The 25,332-nt window shown below is 39.6% G+C and overlaps 1 protein-coding gene across 9 annotated transcripts in view; it reads left to right on the top strand.

Annotated features, from left to right (window-relative positions):
• The window catches only part of NRCAM (neuronal cell adhesion molecule), a 299,477-nt gene that overhangs the window by 168,678 nt on the left and 105,467 nt on the right, over window positions 1–25,332 (top strand). For 6 of the 9 annotated variants that reach the window (XM_054024342.1, XM_054024363.1, XM_054024334.1 and 3 more), the window contains exons 3-10: window positions 5,702–5,802; window positions 9,917–10,114; window positions 14,722–14,739; window positions 17,389–17,494; window positions 21,256–21,452; window positions 22,404–22,526; window positions 22,937–23,107; window positions 23,658–23,714. In XM_054024342.1, the coding sequence (XP_053880317.1) occupies window positions 10,024–10,114; window positions 14,722–14,739; window positions 17,389–17,494; window positions 21,256–21,452; window positions 22,404–22,526; window positions 22,937–23,107; window positions 23,658–23,714 (763 nt within the window). In that variant the 5' untranslated portion in view covers window positions 5,702–5,802; window positions 9,917–10,023. The remainder of the gene's footprint in view (window positions 1–5,701; window positions 5,803–9,916; window positions 10,115–14,721; window positions 14,740–17,388; window positions 17,495–21,255; window positions 21,453–22,403; window positions 22,527–22,936; window positions 23,108–23,657; window positions 23,715–25,332) is intronic. The other 3 variants (XM_054024401.1, XM_054024356.1, XM_054024391.1) reach the window with 2 other exon arrangements.

Raw genomic sequence — 25,332 nt, forward strand, 5'->3', positions numbered from 1 at the left:
CATATGTTTGCACAGTGCATAATACAATATTGCTGTGACCTGTTTGTAAACCTGTAGGTACTAATGTGATATCCATGCTTAATATTAACAACATTCTTTTATCATCTAATCCTGTTGCTTCTTCCTGTACAATATCTCCATTATCCATCTTTTTCTTTCTAGTCCTAGAGCTAAAATCTAAGTCAAAGTATTAGTCATCTATCATCTAAACTATTGCAACTTGTTCATTGTGGATCTCCCAGATTCTGTCCTTGTTCCTCTCTGGTCTGTCAAGAACATTGCTGCAAATACCATTTTTCTGTCCACAGCTCTGATCACATTGCTTCTTTCTTTGAATCTCTCTATTAACTCCCTCTCATTTTCCACATCAAGTTTTAGCTTATACTCTCCACTGTTAAGGCTCTAAACATCTCTACAACGCCTCTTTCTTCTGTTCTGCCCTCACCCCTGTAACTCATAAAAGATACCATTCCCTTTATATTTTCTCCCCCTCTCATCTCCATCTTTTCATCCAAGCTGTCCCCTACACCTAGAATAGTCTATCCATCCTGCTGTTGGAACTATGCACTCTTTCCTCTATCAGGGCCAATCTGCCACCTAATGAAGGGCTGCTAATTATTATTTTTTTATTTTATTTTATTTTAAACACCACACAAAGCATATAGACCACTCTGTGCTCTATCCACTCCAGGGAGCAAGGAGAAAATCTGGCAGTTCAGCAAGGAGGAGGTTGCTCTGTGTTTGAATTATTGTCTGTTTGGTTCCTTTGTAAGCTCCTCACGGCAGGCAGGCTCTTCTACGTTCTCTAGTGCCAAGTAGATAGTCAGTACTCAACACAATAATATGAATGGGCAATGAAGTGCCTTTGTTGTTAGCAGTTCATTGTTCTGAGACAAATATGTTTATATTGTTTTCAGCTTTCTGTCTGCATTTGCACCATTTGTGCTCTCTCTTTGCCCGGTTGCACATGCTGAATGTTTTTCTCTGTCTAGATTTGCAGAAATCTGGAAGACTTTACTTTGCACTTTATGATTTAAAAAACTGAAAGAATTAACAGTAATTCCCCCACCTCCAGTGTCCTTTTCTATGCAGTACATGAGACCACCAAAAGCAGACAATCCCCATTGAGGCATACAGCAAGTAAACCATTCTTTCTTACACCCACCCTTTTACCTTCTCATCACTCATTGCTCCACTGCCAATTATGTACAGAAGGTGTTCATGTTTATCACCATAGTGTAAGCTTTCCTTCAAGCAAAGGTACAACAGTTAGTTATAAAGTTCCAGAGACCTATTGTGGTGTCACAGGTTACTGGACATCCTTGAAAACATGCATCTACATGCTTCTCAGGAGCGCAGCCTGACTTGGGGTCTAGTTAGTGAACCCATCATGGCTGGGATATCTGTTCACAAGTATTTCTCCTCATATCTTTCCTAACTGTGCAGTGGCAGTATGACTAGTCTCATTTGTTAAAGTAGAGATGGGCTTGATTTACAAGCTTGCTCACTCTGCATTGTAACCAATATTAGAATGAAATGTTGGGAATCCCTGTTCAAAGGCACTTGTCTCTCCCCATTCATATTGCAGGAACCTAGGCATTTAATTCAGGTTTTGGTGATCACAGTGTTCCTATGATTTTCTAAGCACCTGAAAGTTAGTTACCATGATGTTCAGCATCATCTTTGTGAATCTGGGCTTAAGGTAAGTAGGTACTTTTGAAAATGTTACCCCAGTCCAAAAAATTACTGAAACAGTGGTATCATGGGGCTGCCTGTGTATTATATCTCAATGACTTTTAGAACAAGCATGCTTAGTTTACAAGTAAAAATATTATTTTCCTAACTACCAGTCTTGCAAACTCCCACTCCATCTTGAGAGTCAAGCTGTGTTCTTTCCTCCTTCCCCAGCTGTAAGAAATGCTAAATTGTGTCTCACTTACACATGTGCAAGTTGTGTTCTCAGTGTCACCAATGCATTGTCATTGCCTTCTATAGATTTGTATTGGTGGAATCAACTGAAACTTTGTAAGCAATTCTTTGACACACAAGAAGGAGCATACTTTCTTGAGTTGTACAGACTCTGCAGAACTAACCAAAGTAAAAAGCAGTATTATTTTTATCACAAAAGTCAGCACAGATGACCGAATATACAGATAGGTGAGAGAGCGTAAAGCTGGTGAGTAAAAAGGTGCCATTTTTACATAGTCACTTTTCAGAGTAGACCTGCAGAGACTCTTGGGAGGTCAGGAAAAACAAACAAACTAAAAGCTTTTGGCTCTTGACACCACTTGTCCCTGATCTGCCAGTGTGGAGCAGCCCGAAGTAGAGGAACTGACATCCTTTTTTTATTTTTAAACCAAAGGCCCAATTGCTTCCCCTGGTCTCCAACTCCACGCAGAAACACCCGGAGGAGAGAGGATCTTTTGAAAATTCTGCAAAAGCCACCTTGTGGAGTTTCCTCAGTCTTGCCTTGAAACCATACCAACAGTTACACATGTGCAACCTAATCCTGTAATTAACTCCAGGCAGGTGGAATCCCGGCACCTATGTAGACAGAGCTCCATTGAGTTTAGTCTGTATTGGTCCAGAGTACTCAGCCTATTGCAGGAGTGAGTCCATGGAGAAGAGAGTAAATTACAGAAAAAGCTATGTTATCCGGCACTTTACAAACAGAAAAGAGATAAACCGGCATTTCGGGAGAGGGTGTGGGGCATGGGCTCTGGGAGGGAGTTTGGGTGTGGGAGGGGGCTTGGGGCAGGGAATTGGGGTGCGGGAGGGGTTTCAGGGTGCCAGATTCAGGCAGTGCTCACCTTGGACAGCTCCCCTCAAATGACAATATGTACGGAGAAGCGCAGCCAGGTGGCTCTGCACACTGCCTCTGCCTGCAGGCGCCGCTCCCGCAGCTCCCACTGGTTGTGGTCAATTCTCCTAGGTGGAGGAATGGTCACAGGGGCTCCGTGTGCTGCCCCTGTCCCAAGCGTTGGCTCCGCAGCTCCCATTGGCCAGGGACCATGTCCCGCACCCCCTCCTGTGCCTCAACCCTCAGCCCTGAGCCCCTTCCCACACCCAAACTCCCTCCCTCTTAATTAACCAAAATTTTTGACTTACCGGCACCTCCTATTCCCTCAACATGCCTGATAACAAAGCTTTTACTGTATGTTTTTGCAATCAGTCTTGTCAGTTACAACAGAATGATACAGAACACGAACAGAATGGGCATATAGATAATTAAACTGGTTTATTTTTATTATTATTTTACCCTGATATTATGGTAGCCCCTAGAAGCAGTCAGATCAGGGTCCATTGTGCTGGGGGCTGTACAAATCTATAGTAAATGACAGTTCCTGCCTCAAAGAACTTGCACTCTAAAGGAAAATAATGTTTTCATCATTGCTGTGAAGGAAGTGGTAAGTGAAATGTTTATGTATATTTTTGTGACTTGTTCATTATGAATAGGGCTATTTTCTTGAGACTTCAACACAGAGATGTACAGCTTGCAATGGTTTTTAAATTGTATGATATTTTGTGAATTTTTTTTATTCTGTTAATGCTAATTGTATGGTTTTAACTGCAATGAGAAAGACAATGTAACTATTGTTCATACCGAAAATGCATAATTTGGAGGAAGCACAATAGTTCTAGAAACACGTCAATATTTGTATGACTCATAGTAAGTTATGCAGTTTATATCTTATACATTTATTATAATGTACGTGTTTTACAGTAACATTTAAGAGGCCCCAACTAAGACTGGGTCTTGACTGTGCTAGGTATTGTATAAAAACAAGTGGGTGACAGTTCCTGCCTGGAGTGCATATATCTAAACTGAAAAGGCCGACAAAAGGTGGGATGGCCCAGAGGCCCAGGGAGGTGAAGTGGGTTGCCCAAAGTCATTCACTGAGTTACTGGCAGGACTCCTGAATCCCAATCTAGTGGTATCCATGCTGTCTTCCATAAAAATATATATGTTGTCTAAATGCCATGAATATTACTATTAATATTCTGTCAATAATGGCTTAAATAGTCATCAGATTGAGTTAGCTGGTTCTATTTGCTTGTAAGATTTTGCATTACAGTAATTGTTTCTAACTGGAATTTTTTATTTTAGCTTTATTATTTCAATACTAGGTAATATTAAATGCTGCATTTCTTTAAGATATAAACTTATTTTTAAAAAAGCTCATATGTCATAAAAAGTATATTTCCTATTAAAAATTCTGATGGTTTCATAATCATTGTGTAAAACACAGAAAGAAACCCTGCAAAGATCTGGACTTGACTGATAAGGGAGTTGCTATAATCACAAAAGAGAATATTTTGATTAAACTTTTTTCCCCCCAGAAAATACTATGTGTGATATATAATGAATATTTATAATGTATAAGCTTTTTATGTACAAATCATTGAATGCTTCTATTTATTAACTCCCTTTTCCCTCATGTGGAAATGTTTTTCTTCATTGTTTCCCTGGGAACCTATATACTGCTGCTCAAAACAGATGAATTTCCCTGAAAAAGCTTCTTTATCCTCTATACTAAAATATTCATCTATTTGTCTACATGAAGAATCCAGATATTAGACTGAGGAGGGAAGGGAAAAGTTTCATACTCTACCAGTTTACTTGTAATTTTGCTTGGATTTATAGTGTCTGAGCCTGATCTCCAGTATTCATAAGTATATGTAATAGATTGCACATTTTCCTAAAACCCATTAATTTTTTTTATTATTCCTTTCTTGCAGTGTCATAGTCTTTCCACACGTCTAACTTTACTTTTGACTCTAATGTGAATACTCTAGAACAGGGTGGGCAAACGTTTTGGCCTGAGGGCCACATCGGGGTTCTGAAACTGTAGGAGGGCTGGGTAGGGAAGGCTGTGCCTCCCCAAACAGCCTGGCCCCCGCCCCCTGGCCCCCCATCCTGCTCCCTTTCCCCTGACTGCCCCGACCCCTATCCATACCCCCGCCCCCTGACAGGCCCCCCGGGACTCCCATGCCTATCCAACCGCCTCCTGCTCCCTGTCCCTTGCCTGCCCCCTGGAACTCCCTGCCCCTTATCCAACCCCCCCGGCCCCTTACCATGCCGCTCAGAACACCAGGACTGGCAGCCACGCTGCCCGGCCAGAGCCAGCCTCGCCGCCATGCAGTCTAGAGCTTCAGGGCAGGCCGGCGGCTCTTGCAGCCCCACCACCCAGAGTGCTGGTGGCACAGTGAGCTGAGGCTGTGGGGAACGGGGGGCAGCAGGGGAGGGGCCAGAGGCTAGCCTCCCCGGCCGAGATCTCAAGTGCCGGGAAGGAAGTTTGCCCACCTCTGCTCTAGAATGATGTAAACAGATGGGGCTGTATGTGTGATGTTATGTGCATATTTGTACATCAAAACTGTATTGGCCAGCCAGCAATGTATGGCACACACCAGACGTTCTCCTAAAGAGATGGCACAGCAGCTGCATTTCCTGGGAGATCAGGGGTGCATTGTGCCTATTCAGCACAGGACTACATTGGAGGTGGTGTGTGGCTGCCCCACCCCAATAGCATCTATGGGAGGCATTGAGTCTCTTTGGTTCGACGGGGTCTTGTTCCATTGAACATTGAGGTGTCCTCCAGATTTTACCTCCCAGTTTACCCCTTCCTTATATGTGCTAATCCTCCCAGCCCCCACCCCTCTTTTCAAAGGGATTATTTGCTTTCTTCTTTTCTTTTCCCAGGTGAAGCAACCCAGACACTTGAAGCCTTGTGAGCAGGTGGCTAGCTGGGAACCATCACTGTGTGCTGTGCCAATACCCAGTGCTCTGCTCCTGAGTCATTGGTGCGTCCAGATCCCTTACTCTAGTCCTGTTCTCCAAATTTAATTATGTCTTACTTTAAAAGGAACAGTCATTTCCCCCCCAATTTTAAAGATTATTCTTTTTTTCTAAGCATACTTTAAAAAAAACTTTCAGGCTCTAAAATTGTATTTTGCTAGCTTGCGTATGTCTCCCTTAACCCATGTTTAACATGGAGTTTGAGCTCACTCACAATTAACACGTCAGCAAGAAATACAGGAAATGCCACCATAAAGTAGTTTTAGTGGTATATATAAAATCTTTTGTATAATCTGAAAATCTATTGAATGGCTCCTGAAGCAGCTGTTCCTGCCAAATTTTACTATGAAAGATTGTTTTCATGTGTTTTCTTGTGAAAAATCTAGGTTGGAGACACTGGTTTATGAGATATTTGATAAAAAGGTTAAGGGAAAAGGCAATTTGTTGTACAAAAACTGGCGATCTGAAATTGAACCATTTATACAGATCTGTATAAGGGCATGTCTTATTTTGTAGTGGCTGACATTATGACATAATATAACAACATTCAGTAGCTGTTGTATTCATATAATATTAAATTATAGCAAATTGCATTTTGAATATGTTGAACAAGAACATCAAGTTGTGCTGTCAAACTTACAGGAGTAATTAGTTAAATACGTTCTACCATAAACCATTTGGGCATTTTCTCTCTATAAAATACGACACTTAATAACATAAAGAGTGCAAATTCAGCATTAACTTTCCCAATGCCGCTTAATCCCCATAGTATACCAGAGAATGTCAGCATTCTATATTGTATTAAATCATTGCAGTAATAAAGATAGAAGACCTGAGGTATTTTTGCATGATGCCAATTTCACACTAGTTTTAATGGTATTTACAGTCTAGGGGCCTCATTCTCCACTGCCTGATGCCATGTGGAGTCATTTACATGTGTTCAATGTGAGTGCAATGTAGGTGTAAAATGCTATCAAATCAATGCACTAGTGTGTTACACTCACTTTGCACAGGAATAAATAAACCATAAAATGCCATGCAGTGAAGAATCATGCGCTGGGCATTTCCCTGAAGGGAAAGTGATGTTAGCTAGGCTATCTGGGTGGAAGCTTTGTGGGGAGTGGAATCACTGAAGGCTAAAGCTCGTCTGGGGTGTGGTCCCATAGCGCTGAGAGCTTTGTCTAAATCAAGGATTTCAAACTCAAATCACCACCACCCCTTCCATGAGGTCCTGCCCCACCTCTTCCCACCCCTTCTCCGCCTCCTCCCTGCCCCTATTCCAACCCCTTCCCCAAATCCCCACCCCTGCCCCACCTCTTCTCTGCCTCCTCCCCTGAGCATGCAGCTCCCCTCCATCCTGGAAAGTGCTAAGCGCCGCCAAACAGCTTTTTGGCCACGGGAAGCGCCTGGAGGTAGGCAGAGGAGCAGGGATGCGGCGCACTGGAGGGAAAGGGGGTGGCGGGTGAGGGGAGCTTGGCAGCTGCAGAAAACAACTCCGGGGGGGACGGGAGTTTGGCAGGCTGCGGAAATAACTCGGCTTGCGGGCCACGTGTTTGAGACCCCTGGTCTAAATCATGGATGTCAAAGTCATTGTGTGAGGAGGGCCAAATTCCACTTCTGGTTGTGGTTTGGGATATAAATTTCAGTTCACAACAGACTTCACACTGACGTCAAGGGAAGCTAGAACAAAGATCAAGGGTAGAGTATGCAGGTCTGGATTAATGCACAGGCAAACTAAGCATATGCCTAGGGCCCAAATGCATTGGTGGGGTGGGGGCTGGTGCCCAACAAACAGCCATACACTCTGCTCACCATAGCCGGGCTGGCCATGCTGCGGGACCAGCTGTTCATCCTGCTGCTGCTTGGGGCGCTCACCTGCCCTGACAACAGGCCAAATTTGAGTGAGTGGAACTGCGATCACTTATGATACGCAGTCCCCTGAACAACAGGAACATGAACAAATGGTCCAGCAGATCCACAGCGTGGCCAGCCCAACTTCGGAGAGTGTACTGAATGACTGTTTATTGTTATTAATGAGATGGTAGGGGCCAAAAAGTGTATTTTACCTCTGGTGGGTTAATCTGGGCCTGAGAATACAGCCCTGTGTAATAACTTAAAATGTAGTTATTTGTCATTTAATCAATTATCCTTGTGCAAGTGATAAAGCAATTATAATTATCATCTAATATTTTTATTGCAGTAACACTTGTGGGCCCTGATCCTGAAAGAGGCCTCCTTGTGCTAAGTGCTGTACAAATATTTAGGGATGTACTTTCCAGTTTCATCAGAAACCCTAATAGGATGCAAACAAAGAAAAGTATTTTCCTTATTTTCCACCACTGTGTAAAAAGTTCACTGCAGTCAGGAGTCCTTGTGAGCTGTTTTGCCCAAAAAGGCAAGTCCAAGAAATTCTCCCAGGAGGAGCTAGTTTTAGGCAGATGATGTTTTTATAGTTATACAAGATCCCGTATCCCATCTTATTTTATGTAATCTCAGCTAGTTGCTCTTTGTAAGGTAGTTGCTATCTTGCTACCTTTGCTCCAAACACATTTATCTAAAAAAACAAACATTTCCAAGAGATTTTCCTCTCTTTGAGGGTTAATGTTATTTTCTGTGTATGTGTAATGCTTCCCAGGGTTGTGAGGCACCCTGCTACCACTTGCCCTTAGCATGAGGAAGTCTTGTCTGTGGGTCAGATCCCCAACAGCACCAGCCTCTGGAAACACAAGCACTGACTTTCAGGACTATGTAGGCCCCACTCTCTCTTTACAGTTTAACGGCAGGCACATTCCAATTCCTGAGTCCTCTGAGCATCTCCCTGGAATGTCCAGGCCCTGATCCACTGGACACTTACAGAATTCATAGATCCTCTGTTCCTGTCAGGGCCAGGCCATGGACGGCCTGTGTACACCAGTCAGGAGATGAGTAGCAAAGTCAGAGTTGAGCTGGGTCCGGATACCAGGGAGTCACAGTCAGGCACCAGGTTAAGAACAGCAGGCTAGTAGCAGAGTTGGAGACGAATGAGGGTCAGCAGCTGGAGTCTAGTGTCCACAGAAAAGCACAGTCTGGAGCGGAAGCAAGAAGGTGGTTTGTCTCACTTCTCAGACAGCTCCCCATGATGGGTTCCTGGTTTATATACTAACTTGAGCCAATCAGTGGGCGGTGGTGGCCCACCACTCAGACCCTGCTGGATGATACTTCTGGCAGTGTCTAGCTTCACTTGGTCCTCCAGCAGAAACACAGGCTAAGCTTCCAATGGTGATGTGTAAGTGTCAGCTGCCCAGAACCACTATGGTCCCAGGTTCTAGTCCTCCAGGTTCTTATACCATCGCTCCCCGTTCTGGGCCCTCTTTGGGGTGATGCCACCCCAGGATTGTTGTGGTGAGTTTTCAAGAGTAGAATGCACATGTGTACAAAACTAATTAGGGTCTGAGCCTCTGTGAGGGTACTGCCCTGAGGCCATGTTGGATGCATCCGCTTCCGCTATAAATGGGCAAGTCAGGTCAGTGTGTGCCAGAATTGGGGCTATGGTGAAAGTGATCTTACGCTGGTCAAAAGCAAGCTGGGCTTCAGTTGACTAAATGAACTGAACGGCTTTATGAAGGAGGGAATTCAGGAGGGCTTTTTGTTCAGAAAAGTTGGTGATGAATTGCCTATAAAAATTCGTGAGCCCGAGAAGCACTGAAGTTCTTGGCAAGTCTGGGATGCTGTCCAGTTGTGGATGGCTTTCTCCTTCAGCGGGTCCGTCTGAATGCCCTCCAGGGAGATGATGTAACCTAAAAATTCAATGGTGGCCTCGTCAAAGATGCACTTCTCTAGTTTGGCGTGCAAATCATGCTTCTGTAATCTCTCCAAGACAGACTGGACATAATGGCAGTGCTGCTCAGGGGTCTCAGAATACACCAGCATATCATATCAGTGGCATAAACGTAGCCTTAATCATGAGCTAAGTTTTCCTTGCAGCTTTTAGGTCTGCTTTGATGAGTGGCTTAAATTTCTCTAAGGCCAAAAGATTGGGCACTGTTCTTAGTCCTAAGTATAATATATGAACTAATTCTCTACTGATGAAATATCTCTGTAGTATTGTTACATCATTATTCTCTTATTCTTCTCTTCCAGCTTCCTTGGTTACATTTACATAATTATTCCAAAATCTAGTTTGGTAAGAAGAAAAGAAAGTTGGTCTTGTTTGGCTGAGTGGGAGTTAACTAATCCATCTTAAAATAATGATGACAAAAAAGAGCATATCTGCAAGCAGAGCTTCCCTGATTCTCTTTCTGTGCCAGATGATTACTGCGTTGGAAGTACCTCTTGATCGTAAGTATTAACTTGTGAAATAAGCGTGTTTTAATGGAAGATAATGAGACCATCTAAAACCAAACACTGAGAATGTATTAGCAAATGATGGAGAATCTATGTATCAAAACACTTTAATCATTAAGTGTTTACTTTCAATTTATAATGTTTTAAAAGAACTGTACAAATAAAATGGCCTACATTATTAACCTGATGATGGCTGATGGAAGATTTCCATAATTATGCCAAATTTCTAAAAGTATCTATTATAGGCTGGGCTGGTATTGTTAAGGTGGCCCAACACTTCCCATTATAAGACCCTGTCTTCAGTAGTTTAATACTTTGCTGAACTTTGATCATTTTGGCTGAAATTTTCCATTCCATGTTCAATGCCTGGTGTCTGCCTTCGGTTGGATTTTTTTGGAAAATTTCAACCTAAACAGTTCAGTCATTTTCAGGAACAGGCTAGAGAAATATACATTGTTTCTCCCATGGGTCATTCCAGGAAGGAGGTCCTGGCCCAGGACTGGCAAAGGTAATTAAGAGCCGTAGGCGGCATAGGGGGACAGCTTCCCCAGGGCCAATCCTCCCCTTCACCCTGTTTGCAGGTGGGGGGGTCGGGGTGCAACAAGGGAGGGCCTGGGGGCTCAGATCTCCTCCCTTTGGCCAAAGACAGAGAGGTGTGGAAATCCGGCAGGAGGAGGTCCTAGTTTCTTCAGGGAGCTGGGAGGGAGATGAGAGGGTAGTGGGGGAGAAAGAGCTGCAAGCAACCTCCTTAATTCCTACCTATTTTTTTCATAAATATCCTAAGGTTAGCATCTCTGCCCCAGGCTACCTGGCACCCCAGGGAGCAGGTCACCCTGTTAGAGTGGCATTTCCTAAATTTGGAATGCTTGACTTTGCGACCTTAATAATGTTCTTTTAACAAAGGTGTGTGTGTGTGTGTGTGTGTGTGTGTGTGTAAAATACTAAAAATAAACTACATAACAGTAAAAGTATCAATTCAGTAAAGAGATCTAAGTGTTATGGTAGATATCTCAATGAAGGTCTCTGCTCAATGTGCAGATGCAGTCAAAAGAGCAAACAAGATGGTACAATATATAAAGAATAGGATGGAGAATAATACATAAAATATTATAATGCCATTGTAGAAATCAGTGGTGCAGCTTCATCCACAGTACTGTGCAGTACTATTCATGCCATCTCACATGCGTATTTCAGAATTATAGAGGGTTCAGAAATAGGTAATGAAAATGGTTAGGGACATGAGAACCTTCTTACATGTTGAGATATTGAAAAGGCTGGGATTGTTTACCTTAGAAAGAAAACAAATAAGAAGGGGCATAATACAACTATATAAAATAATGAATGATACAAAGAAAGTAGATCTGGAGCTTCTGTTCTCCCTGTCTCCTAACATGCACAAGGAGATGTTCAATTAAATTAAAAAATGTCAAATTCAAAAGTGATAAAAGAAAATAGTGTTTTCTCCTGGGTCATTCTGTGCCAAAAAATTGAAAATTCTTCACGCAATATTTCAAAATTCTGCAAATTCTATTTGTCAAAATAACACTACATAATCACACCAGTGTCAGTTATTTTGGTAATTTATTTCAAAATACCTGTCAGAAAGTATGTCTGTAACAATACAGACACACACTAAAATTCCCCCAGGAGTAGAGAGTTAAAGAAATCCCTATGAAAACCCAGTTCCTGTTTCTCTGCCCCCTTTCCTCCCCCCCAGAGCCCAGCCATGGTACCCCTCTAGCCAATATACCCAAACCTCTCCCTTGCAGAGCCCAGCCGCAGGGCCGACCCTTGCCCAGATACCCCCAGAGCCCAGACATCCACCCTCTCTCGCCCCCAGAGCCAAGCCGTGGCTCCCCCAGCCCAAATACCCACCCCAGAGCCCAGGGATCCAGAGGGCGAAACAGCCTGATGCTTGGTCCCAGGCTTGCATGGAACTTCCTGCGTGCTGCCGTCTCCTTCCCTGAGGATGTGCTGATAACTGCAGCTGCCAGGAACCCTCTAGCTTCCTCCCCCTCCCGCCAGCAGTGTCTTCTATGTGTGAGCTGGGCTCTGTCTGGTCTAGTGGCCCCTGGTGGTGGCCCACAGCACTGAAGCCCATTTCTGTGGGGGAAAGGAAATTCTGTATGCACAATGTTAATTTCTGCAAAATTCTGCATTGTGCAATGGCACAGAATTCCCCCAGGAGTAACTGTTCCACATATGTAATTAAACTGTGGAACTCACTGCTGCAGGAAGTTGCTAAGGCTAAGAACTTAACAAGATTTAAAAAGGAATTGGATCGTTATATGGATAAGAATAATATCCAGAAGTTGTTGTAGGTAACACTAATGACAGTTTTGGAAGGTGTATGAAAACTCCGTGTTTCTGGGTTTACGACAATCTCTAATTATTACAGACTGGGATGAGACCTAATGTGGGGGTGCAGATTACCCTACATCTATCTACTGTGGAGTTCTTACACCTTCATCTAAAACATCTGGTGCGGGCCATTGTTAGAGACAGGACATTGGACTAGATGGACCATCACTCTGGTCCAGTGCAGCAATTGCTATGTTCCTGTATTGAACACTTCCGTTGATTATAACCACATAGAACAAAGAAACCCAGTTTAAATCTAGTCATATTTAACGGAAAATTTAACAGATGTTAATTTTAAGACAGGGAAACTCAAACTTTGCTACACCAAGGGTTATATGGGCAATTTGCTGGGAGTCTGAGGTAGATTCCTAATTGGTGTAAAACAGCTCCCTTCATCTTCGAGCTAGTGGTGTAGCCTGCAGGGACTAAAAGGCAAAAAGGTAGTTCTGCAACTTTATTCAGGGCATTCAAGGCATCTGGCTGCACTTCCATTTTGAAGATCAGTATGGTCATGGGCCATGTTTCAGAATTCTGAGCCACAAGTTCCTCCTTAGGTGCTATGCCTGTCTTAAACCAATTGTCTGAAAGGACAATTCAGGACCAATGATAACAGGGATTAATATGTGAGCAAATTCATTGATGTCTCTAATCTGCATGGTTTCCTTTACCGCAGTGTTGTCTGTAATAAACAATTATCTGCTGTAATGATCTTGGGGTTCATTAAGCAACAAACCAATGAATGAGAAAGGAATAAAATTTTTAATAAAACAAACTAGAGAGATTCTGTGGTGAACTGCTGTACACAGCTACATAATGTTCTCAGTGCCAGCTTCCAGCGTACATCTCTAAATTCTTATATTCATAATACTGTCCCTTATGAGGGAGCGTCTCTAAATTATAATCTTCCACAAACATATGTCTACATCCACTACTGTAAATGCTTGTTTTTCTTTAATAACAAGTACACCTAAATTGCAAGCATTTCATGTTTTTTCCTACACATTTCCCAAATATTTCTAACTAATGACCTTCATTTCTATAACAAAATCAATATATCTAAATGAGACTGGACTTGTAAATGCCCTTACAGCACTACATTACTAAACTGCCGTTCAGTGATTTTTAAAGCATGAGGTACAAATACCTGTGTTTTCTAAGTAGAATTTGTTTCCCTGGCTCTTTAATTTTACACAATAAAAAGAAAAGTAATTCAATCCCCTTCTTAGGTTTGAAATGTATATAGTTTATTTGAATGATTTTAATGTGCCCATCACAGTGATATCTGGGCACATGAAAGACAGTAAAAGCAATGCTTTAGATTAGATTAACCTGCCTTCAATAGACAGCACAAATGGACCTCTTACCTATACCATGCCAGCTCTTAACAAGAAAGAAGTATGCCCTCCTACCTTGACCTCAGTAATTCTGTCTGAGTATATAATATAGAGGCAGAGATTTTTCAGCTGATACAGATAAATATCTATTAACGAAGAAAACAAAGAATCTGAACAAATGTCTGTAGCTAAATTATTGTTTTTATAAATAATGGTAAAAAGAATCAGAAAATTCTTAATTATCTCAGTGTGACCAAGGGATGATCAACAGTATAGATAATGAAAGGTAGTTTTAGTCTTTTCATTCTCTGAAATATTATTGAAGATGGGACCATATGCAAAGTAACTGGTATAAGGATGAGATCATATAGTATAGCATGTGACAGGGAAGATTAATTGTACTTTTCAGTTATTTTTCAAATTGAAATTAATTGCATGTCTGTGGAATAGAGTTAGATGCTTTTGTGTTTGTAAGAGTTATTTTAGCTTTAAGCATTTCCTTTGTATTTCCATATGGTCATATGGGTAGATTGATTTTGGCTGCAGCATGAGGGCAATGCACTCTATTAATTCTGATTTCCTGTCTCCTCAATACTTCTAAATCAATATTCTATGTCCTTTTTAGGTCAGTGCCACATACCATGGTTGCCATTAAAAAGTGAGCATTTCAGAGCAGTTTCCTATACAGTGGAATCTGAGCTACTGTAGTATTTCCTGACACAGTGGGAAATGTTTTTAGTATTTCAGATATTACGGTGTGGTAAAATGTTCTCTTTATAAATGACCACGTATATATCAGAGATACTTACCTTCCCTCTCTAAGATGCTACGTTTCTTCTTACTAACAAATGATTCTCTTTAATCTTTGTTTGCCCATTCACCTGCTGATTCTGATGGGGGGAAAAGCAATACTTCTCAAAGAATGTAAGTTTCTGTCCACAAAAAAATAGATAGTGAAAAATAAAATGTGTGCTGCTTAAAATTAATACTTATTTTGTTGAGCTTAAGTGTAAAGTCCAAATAATGTGGATCTGGTATTTATTCACAGTTGTGTTTGCTGTGGCTAAATGTTTTGTGCATGCAGTGTTAAGAAAACACTATTGTATACATGTCAGCTTGAAGGTATTTTTATAAAATAAATCATTCAAACACAATTTGATTTTACTTTACCTGAACAGTAAGCGTTTACAATTTTTTTTTTAAAGCAATTTGCTATTGCTACTTTCAGGAGTAAAAACATGTGATGAAACTGAATTCATTGAGAGGTGTGCATGCATAAGGCAGGGACAATATGACCCACTCATTTTTTTATGCCTCTGAAGGTGGAGAAATTTTTATTTCTTTTTAAACAGTGGATACAGTAAATAAACTAGGTCCAGTCTTCCTTCAGGATGCACTAACACGGACATTGTGCCCATCTTGAGTCCAGTGAGTTCAAGTACAATGGGACTCCACATAGGTTTGAATGTTTTCAGGTCTTGATGCTGGATTGAGGTCTTATTGTGCATCAGATGCTATCAATATACTGTATTACAAAAGTGCTCAGATTGTACCCCTTTTCAGACAGCACTTTTGTCATCTTAGAACACTGGGTGTACTGGCCCTGAGAACTGTTCCTCAGAGGGAAAAGAACTAGCCTCTGACTGCTTCTATATAGTAACATGTGAAGAGTCATCCTCCTGGGAAGAAAACCTCCCAATCACTTTCCTGTATGCAGTGAGGGAGGAAAGGAGATGCTAACCCTGAAGGACCTGTTCTGTTCTATATAGGGTATTATACTATGCCATGTTACCATGGTATTTGAACATATCCACCTTGCATTTCCAGAAAATGGGGATGTTCAACTCCCACTACAGCGCACTGGGAAGTATATCCTGGAATGGTTGGCCCCTTGTGAAACCATTTCTCTTTCTCTTTTCAAGATATGTATTAACTAGTCAAATAGAGAAATATGCTTTTGCAATGAGTTAATGAAAACTGTCCAAAATTTGTAAAAAAGATTGGCTCTCAGAATTTCAGTACCTTCCTGTTAGTGTGACAGTTAGGGCCCAGTACTGTGAGGCACTTGAACACCTCCTGTGAGATGCTGTGCACTCTCAACTTCCATTGTTAGGATCAGGATCCTTGTTACTAAGACTTCTTCTAATTTTGAGGTACTAACCAACTTCTAGCTGGAAAATCATGCGTAGTTGTTTTATGACTCCTGTGCAGCATGTTTAGCGCAATCTTAAGGTCCCAGTGCTACAATCCTTACACACACAAGTGTCCAAGGGAACTTTATGGTGAATATTTTTCTCAGTGAACATTTTTTTACCTATGTAAGGGTTTCAGGATGATACCCTTACAGATCAGTTCAGATAATTCAGTGGTTAAGTGTATACTGGGGTGTACATGCTTACATGCACAATAATTTACATTTGTTTTCAGAGGAATTTACTCTGGAAAAAAGCAGAATATGTGAGGAAGTCATAGGCCAAGGGATTTCATTGACTTTATTTATTTAAAGCTGAACATATTCAGGGATAGAACTCTGAACTACTGTAATGATACCCTGGCAGCCACTGTAGTGTAAAACAGATTGAGAGTGAGATATGCAGTAAGACATTGATTGTCACTGTCTGCAACTCCTTTTTTTGTCATGAAATTTTGCATTCCTTTCTGTGCAAAGAGAGGTGCAGTCAGTGGTAAATGATTGCAAATTACTTTACATAGATTGGCACCAACTCCTTCACCAGGGGAATGAGTTTCAAACCATGCCAATCATTCTTGAGCACTTGACTGACCCTGACATCTCTTGTTCATCCTTGGGCAATTCAGCAAAATGGATATTCCTTATTATTTTATAGAAAAGGAAGAAAATGCAAAATCCATTTTAGGTTTGTTCAGTACTAGGAGAATAAAATGGAAAAATTCTGCAAGTGCTATTTTTGATACAGAATTCCCAAATGTGTCAGTATCTGGATATACTTATTTTTCTAAACACTTAAGCTATAGTCAAACTTTCAGGTACAAATTTATGCAAAAATTCTTTTACTCCTGAAATGTAGTTTTCCTTAAATCATACCTCAAGTGTGAATTGGTCATGTTACCACTGAAATTTAGTGCAAACTGGACTCCTACTTGGAGTGTTTGAAACACATCCAGTGTTTATAAACTGAAAACAATGTACATCACTTTTGATTGGTTTGTGTACACTGAAGAGAGCTCTTTTCAAGTGTAAATTGAGGCTCTTGTTTGTTTGTTTGTTTTGAAATATTTGTTGGCTTTAAGGATTCAGGTGTCCTTTGACTTCACAAATATTGAATGAGTATATCTGTAGTATATTAAACAAGGAACATCCATGAAACCTCTTGGGAAGGGTCTTCAGTTGTGGTAAATCAGTACAGCTTCATTGAAGTGAATAGAGCTAACCTGATTTACAACAGTAGAGCATCTTGCCTTTTGAATGCAAAGGATACTTTAATACCAGTTTTTTGTTGCTAATTTTGTCTTTTCTGCCTATAAAACTGATGTGTTGGTACCTTGAAAATATCATTGTTTCTTAATGTTTCTTAATTATGTTCTGCAATAAAGTATCACAGCCTCCAACAATAACTCAGCAATCTCCAAAAGACTACATTGTTGACCCTCGAGAGAATATTGTAATACAGTGTGAAGCAAAAGGAAAGCCACCTCCTAGGTTAGTACTACTTCTATTGTTTTTGCTGTTACAGAAATAATGTAGAAAATCTAGAATAACAAATATGAAAACTAAGAGGAAATGAAGTAATTTTCTAATCTAAACTAATCTAAACTAAACTAGTAACATCAAATCAGTGTGAAGTCTTATGTTTACCATCCTTGTTATTTTTATAATAGTATAGTAATAATATCTGCATTAAGTGAGCCCTTCTCATAAAAGTGCTGAGGACATTGAACTAAACAACAGTACCATAGAAACATTCTAAAAATGTATTGCGTTACCATTTTGAAACATCCTCTTAAAGTTTTCACTAGGAAAATCAGTAAGGGGATCATTACAGTAAGAGGAGTAGTCAGCTGTACATGGGGGGCACTACAAAGCATATCATAGCACTGGTCTGATCACCTTCCATCCCTGGATATCCTGGTGGAATTTCTAAAATGCGGTGGTGTATGAGCACACATAACTGCTATAACAAGGCTGAAAGTGGAGGTCTCAAATTCATCCATGGTCTGCACCATTATTTCCTTGATTGATGTATTCCATGATTTCTAAATTGTACAATTTTGTGAGCAAAATGCAATGAGCTAAGGAATGTGTGTCAGCTTAAACTTGAGTGTCCTTGATTTTCTAGGTTTATTTTATAGCTTTCATATCACTCACAGTATATTAGAGGCAGAGGTGGTGGTGCTGCCTATAGTTAAGGCTCTCTATAATTCCATTATAAGACCCTCTTTTCAGTTGCTTATAATTTTACCAATTTTTAATAATTCTGGCTGAAATTTTCTATGCTACATGTCTGCATGTTAGGCTGAATTGTTTGCAAAGTTTCAGCAGAAAGCGTTCAGCTGTTTTCTAGAATGAGGGTAAGCAAATATATATTGTTTTGCCAATGTTAAAAAAAAAATCTTACAACTTTTGTTGAGAAGCTCTAATTCCCTCCAGTTTTTAGAGTGGGGTCTTGAAAATATTCAGGGATGTGACTATGAGATCAAAGAGAGGTTCTTTTTGGTGTCCTCACGAAAATCCACCTGAATTTATTCAATTTATAAACATCTGAAAATTACCATTTCTATATGTTCAGTAGAGGTTTGATAGAGGCTGGAAGTAAAGTTCACCAAACATTTTGGGCTGGTCCACACTGACCCCCCACTTTGAACTAAGATACGCAACTTCAGCTACATTATTCACGTAGCTGAAGTCGAACTATCTTAGTTCGAAATTACCGCGGGTCCACACACAGCAGGCAGGCTCCCCCGTCGACTCCGCGTACTCCTCTCGCCGAGCAGGAGTACCGGCGTCGACGGCGAGCACTTCCGGGATCGATCCCAGAAGATCGATTGCTTACGGCCAGACCCGGAGGTACGTATAGACGTACCCTTTGTGTATTGAGCATGCTCCACTCACACAGTGCTCTATGCAAACTACACTAAGCATTCTTCACCCCACAGAGTTCATAGACATACTCCAACCCAGGGCTGAGCAGGACTTCTCATGTAATTGTTCCTTCTGGCATCTGGGGGCAGTTGTGATGCTGGACACCAGACCCGAGAGCAGGGAGACTTTCTCTCCTGTGCTCTGAATGTTTTTATTGTAAGATGTTTTTAATGTCACATGTCTGTTATAGAGTGCGGTAGCATCTCTAGAGTTAATGCAGCACCAGGATTTCTATTCTAACTGAGGTAATGACATTCTCTAAAAACTCTCTGTGTTGAGTGAGATGATGAATTTATGATGCTTACTGTAGTTTGTGAAGTGCTTGAATTTTCTAGTGCATTTTCCAAAGGAAAGCGGGGGAAGAAGGGAGGGAAGAAGTGATGAGATGGGGACAACCTGAGTTTAGTTATGCCTATTTTCATAGGCACTATGTGACCAAATATGTTTTTTGATTGAGCTAATTGACTTGATCCAATAGGTCAAGCAGTAGAGGCTCATCTTTTAGACCAAGTGGCTCTGGGTTAGATCCCTGCAGACACAAGTGGGAATTAGCATGGCTATGGAACTCTGAAGTTTGCTAGGGAGAGGGTTAATGCAATGTACCTCTTTGTCCACTGCTATTGAATAAACCAGGGATTCTCAAACTGTGGGTCAGTACCCCAAAGTGGGCTGCAAGACTTGCTGGAGCCTGGGACCAAAGCCTGAGCCCCACTGCCTGGGGCCAAATCCCAACAGCTTCAGCTCTGAGTGGTGGGGGTCAGGTTACAGGCCCCCCGCCTGGGGCTGAAGCCCTTGGGCTTTGTTCCCCCCGCCATCCAGGGTGACGGGGCTCAAGCTTTGGCCCTCACCACCAGCGCAGCAGGGCTTGGATTTTGCCCAGCCCCACCCTCCGGGCCCAGTGGAGCTCAGGTGGGCTCAGGCTTTGGTCCCCTCTCTGAGGTCGTGTAGTAATTTTTGTTGTCAAAAGGGGGTCGCAGTGCAATGAAGTTTGAAAACCCCTGGACTAAACCATAGATTGAGGCTTCTGAGTGTGCTACTGCTTCTAGCTAACAAGCTGTCTTTTTAGCTCAAGCAATGGAAACTCATGCTTTTAATCTTGGTGTTCCAAGTTCAGGCTCCTACATTGCCTATTCCACATCTATCTATCTGAAGCTAAAATTGAACCCCATCTACCTTCCACTCGTGGTGCTCATGGATTACAGAAATCTCCTGCACTGTTCAACTATAGGAGGACATACCACAGTTTAAGCTGTGTGAACCCTGCTGAGTTGGTTGAATTTCACTTGTACTACATGTATTTAGATTTATATGTAAAAATCTCACTAGTAATCAAATATAAATGTGCAATGTATGGCCGACTTTTGTATGTTTAAGGGTCTGATCCTGAGAGGTAATGAGTATCAGCAGCACCCACTGACTACACTTGGGGTTGTATGTGCTCAGCACTTAATGAGGTGAAGCCATATAATCACGATCCTAGCATTGTATCAATGTATTTTTGGAAGTAAGAGAATATATATTATGAATGCATTTTTAGAGCAGTAGGAGTGGCATACTATGGATCTATTTCTTTTCCTGAAAAGAAATCTTTATGAATTGTAATACTGTACGTTCTCAGCAGCTACTTTACAAAACATCAGTTGTTTTAGGTAACACCAAAAGTAACAGATTGGTTATGGCCTACGCAAATGCAAAACTTAATGTATAGAATCACAACTGTTTGCATTAGAGTAGTGAAAAGCAATCAAATCCACAATATTACCTTTTTATTCACTCTGGTAACTTAAAAAATGGACAAACCAATTAAGAGACATGATCTCCTGCTGAGACCTTATATGACACATTTCAGCCCAGAGCAAATTCTTACAGGCCAGTTATAAACCCTTTGAATAATGGAGTTTATAATGGAAATGCTAATGCAGCTTTAACAATATCAATTCTAGCAGATTTCACTGTATCATCTTTAGTGGAAAAAGAAAGCATTTTTTCTCTGTGATTAGCTTATCAATCTTTCTGTGTAATTTTATAATATACATATTATAAATAATTTATAATTTGTCATTTTAAATAATATAAATAATATATAGCAAAACTGCTGACCTTAAAATGTGTAGCCAAGTGTAGCCAAGTCTTTTATCTGAAAGCATGTGTGTTTATTACTCATTTCCCAATTAAATAATTCAAATATATTGTTCTTAAGCCACATTTTTATGCCACACACAAAAATCTCTATGGTATTAAGAGATTTTCTGAAGTTATTTTTCTTGTTTTTTTCCAAATCTTTAGTAATTAGTTTCCTATTCTTGTATTTATGATTCTAGTTTCTCATGGACCCGTAATGGAACTCATTTTGATATAGATAAAGATGCACGGGTAACAGTGAAGCCAAACTCAGGAACCCTTGTAATAAACATTATGAATGGTGGAAAGACAGAAGCATATGAAGGAGTATATCAGTGTACAGCAAGGAATGAACGTGGAGCAGCAATTTCCAATAACATTGTTATACGCCCATCCAGTAAGCGTAACTCTAAAATTCATCAAACCTGAAACATTTGTACTTATTTGTTTTATTGTGAACTTTTTGGTTTAATTATTTTCTTTTTTCCTTTCCTTTAAAAAAAAAGACATCTTTTTAATCATCAAAGCGATCTTGTTAGAAGGTAATTGTACAGTTTCTGATATTCTGGTTTAGTGCTATACTGCATGAAAAGCTGCCAATTTTCTCCAAAGTTCCTTAGTAAGTTAAACACCCAATATGTTTTCCTGGTTTTCAGTATGTCTGACTCATTTGTCATGTTTAAAATTGGACGGTGTATAAAACATTACAATTAGAAAAAAAGAATTGTAAATCTTTAACATATTTCTTTGATGTGGAGTACTTTTAAAAAAAAAAAACTGTTCTTGCAAAGTAATTACTTTTTTTTTTTTTAATTAAACAAACACCTAACATGGAGTATATTGAGACAAACACACACATCCCTCCTGTCCCCAAATCTTAAAATTTATTGTGGTATTATATTGTTGTACTTTTCAAACATCACAGCTCTTCAGCGCAAATGTATTTTCTTGAGCTCCTCTTATTTTTACCATAGTCTTTGTTAAATCTCTCCACATGTAATGCCATTTTAGAACAGTCTGACTTTGTTTTTTCTAATTGTATACATTGCTTTTCTACATTATCCAGAATCAAACTTGTTAAATGTTAGTGATTACCCAGAAGAATCCCTTTCTGTTTGATTATTTAGAATAAAGCAATGATTCTCTAAAACGTATAAATAACAATATAATGAAACCTTTCTTTTTTCCAAAGACAACACAACTACTCAGAAGTAGAAGTTATAATCCGTGTACAGTAAATGTCAGAAGACCATTCCTTTTAAATTATGTTACATATATCGTTCTTTCGTGGGGTTCTGGAACTTTATCAATCCAGAGTGTTTATGAATGTGAAAATTATCTTCTACAGGATCCCCCTTGTGGACTAAAGAAAAAGTAGAACCAAAACATGTCAGAGAAGGTGATCCTCTAGTACTTCACTGCAGCCCTCCAGTTGGCTTACCACCACCTATAATATTTTGGATGGATAATTGTAAGTTTATATTAAATCTGCATAAATAACATATTTCTTGACCATTTTTATTACTGTTCTAAGTAATTTGTAATTACTTATGAAAAATTGCAGCAGACAGTGTAGTTACTCAGTGAGGATAAAATCCAGTCTCTCCTCGTCACAGTTCCACAGAACAGGAAGGGCCATGCCAGCAGAGAGGCTGCTCATGAGCAGTATGTGCAAAGAGGGTTGGGGCTGTCTGCATGTGTCTTGTGGTTTTATATTTGCTGACGTATTTTTGAGGGGAGATAAGGAAGCAGCTGAGAGCACTTACAAAGAGATGAGACATTACAAAAGGCAGAAGGTAGGTCACATCTGGGGTCCACAGATCACTAATGTATTTCTTTATGTATTACAATGAAAATAAATGTGTCCTTGTTTTTACTTAGCTTTCCAAAGGCTGCCTCAAAATGAAAGAGTTTCCCAAGGTCTAAATGGAGACCTTTATTTTTCTAATGTAAAACCAGAGGACACTCGTGAGGACTATATTTGTTATGCGAGATTTAATCACACTCAGACTATACAGCAGAAGCAACCTATTTCTGTGAAGGTGTTTTCAAGTAAGTATTATTTTTCTTAATTATACATTTATATTGTATTTATCTAGATTTTTCACTTGCTGGCCTACAATTAAGTAGTTGTATGTGACAGAGAAATTGTAATCTTCATCACAATAAATAAGAAATAATTCTATACAACTTTAAAATATTAATATCCAGTTTTCTTTATAAATACTTCGCAAAAACATGAGCTGTCCTAAATAATACATGCTGTTTTATTTTCCATGTTCACCTTTGAAGTTTTACGTTAAATACTGCATTTTTCCTTTTCAATAATATCTCACTCAGATCACCTATATTTTGTAACATTTTACTTATTTAAAAATTATAGTATGATAAATACTGAATTTGAATTGGCAATCCTATGTGTGTACACCAGTTCATAATGATCATGACTGTTCAAATGAATTAATCAGCAGACAGCTGCAATAACATATTGCTTTCTGCTTGTATTGTTAAATCGACTTGGCCATAGAGATTCACGTTTGATGCCCAGTGATCTGATTTACCCCACTTGTATGCATTCTTCATGATATTCTGTTTATTTCAGTGGATTCATTGAATGAAACTATATCTGCTAATTTGAGTGACACTGATTTTTATGGTGGTGAGTTATGGTGATCCCCACTGGTATTCCCTCTTTCATAGTAGAATTTAGTTAACTAACTTCACCTCCATGGCTACTTACCTTTGACTCCCCTTTCCAATTTCTAATAAGTATATCCATTAGTACTGGTGATAATATACACTTTATAAAGGGACGGCACAGTGTGATCCTTTAAAAATACTTAAATAATTTTGATGTAATGTCAAAAATATGACACACAACAAAAATCTCAGCTTTTACAGCAAATGAATCCAGTCACACTGGCAGATTTTACAGATTATTTGTCTAATTGCTTCTGTATTATGCTGTTCATTTATGTTTTTCCTCTAATTTAATTGGTAAGTGGAAACGTTCATTATCACTGGGACTAGTCAATATTACATGCTATATCATAAGCATTAATAGTAGCTTTAAATATTTTAACAGATGCTCTTAATATTTAATAATTTACTTAATATACCATTCATTTTTAATCTGTTTCATAAATGTAAAACTAGACTGAACTAAAGTCTAATACTTTTAAATGTATTTGTAAAATTAACTTAAGAGAAACAAAATTCTGGATATTTTTGTTTTAATTAACTTTAATTCAGTCTGTGTTGAATGGTCTGTTTTTCTACATTGTGGGCCATATCCTCAACTGGTATAAATCTGCTTAGCTCAGTTGACTTTGATGGAGGTACACAAATTTACATCAGCTGAGGATCTGGCCCCACAATTTTACATTCTATGTGATGGATAGAAAATAGGTAAAAATATATTATTATTTTATTGTATTTATCTTGAGGCCTTTTCCATAACTGAGGTTCTATAGACACTAATCCTCAATTACTGAAAACTAAAATATCTCAGGAGCATGACAACTTTTAATTGTCTACATAAAATTTAAATTTAGTTAGAGAGCAAACCATAAGGGTGGGATTTATGCAATAGGGTAATAATGACCTGCAAATAGAATGACATATCGAGTACAGTCATTAAAAATCCATTCAATGACACAAGGCTGCAGAAGTCAATTTGCCAGGATTTTTCACAGCCTTGAGTGGGTTTTTGCAGTGCTTGAAATGGGCAGATTGTTTATTGTAGAGTGGCCTTTTTCTATGTTCCCCTTTCTCTGTCTCTTTTCCTTCTGAAGAGGCACATTTCATATAGCAGCATTTGAGATGCTCTATGTACATCCTAAAATTATGTTAATGTGTTCTTTATGACTTAATTTAGCAATAAATCCTATGTCCAGATAAACAAGGCATATACATCTTTATATTGCTGCCCATATAAAAAAAATACCACAGCAGACTACCGTGTTTTAAGCTATTATAGTAGAATACTGGAGTATTTTTATAATGTTTATTTCGAGAAAACAGTCTGATCCGATTTCTGTATCATTAATATTTTTAAATGGAGTTATGAAATACTGTAATAGACTTTGAATTAAATCAAGAAGTTCCAAAGATTTTAGAACAGATATAGTAATCTGTGTATAAATTTGGGTTTAGATTTATGTCTATATATTGGCCATGTTATTTAATTTTTATTATTGTGGAGAAAACACTTGATCATATAGTTCAGGTTTGCCGAAACATTCAAATTAAAATTATGTCTTAAAGGGACAAGACAT

Source organism: Malaclemys terrapin, chromosome 1, assembly GCF_027887155.1.
Source record: "Malaclemys terrapin pileata isolate rMalTer1 chromosome 1, rMalTer1.hap1, whole genome shotgun sequence".
Taxonomy (NCBI): domain Eukaryota; kingdom Metazoa; phylum Chordata; order Testudines; family Emydidae; genus Malaclemys; species Malaclemys terrapin.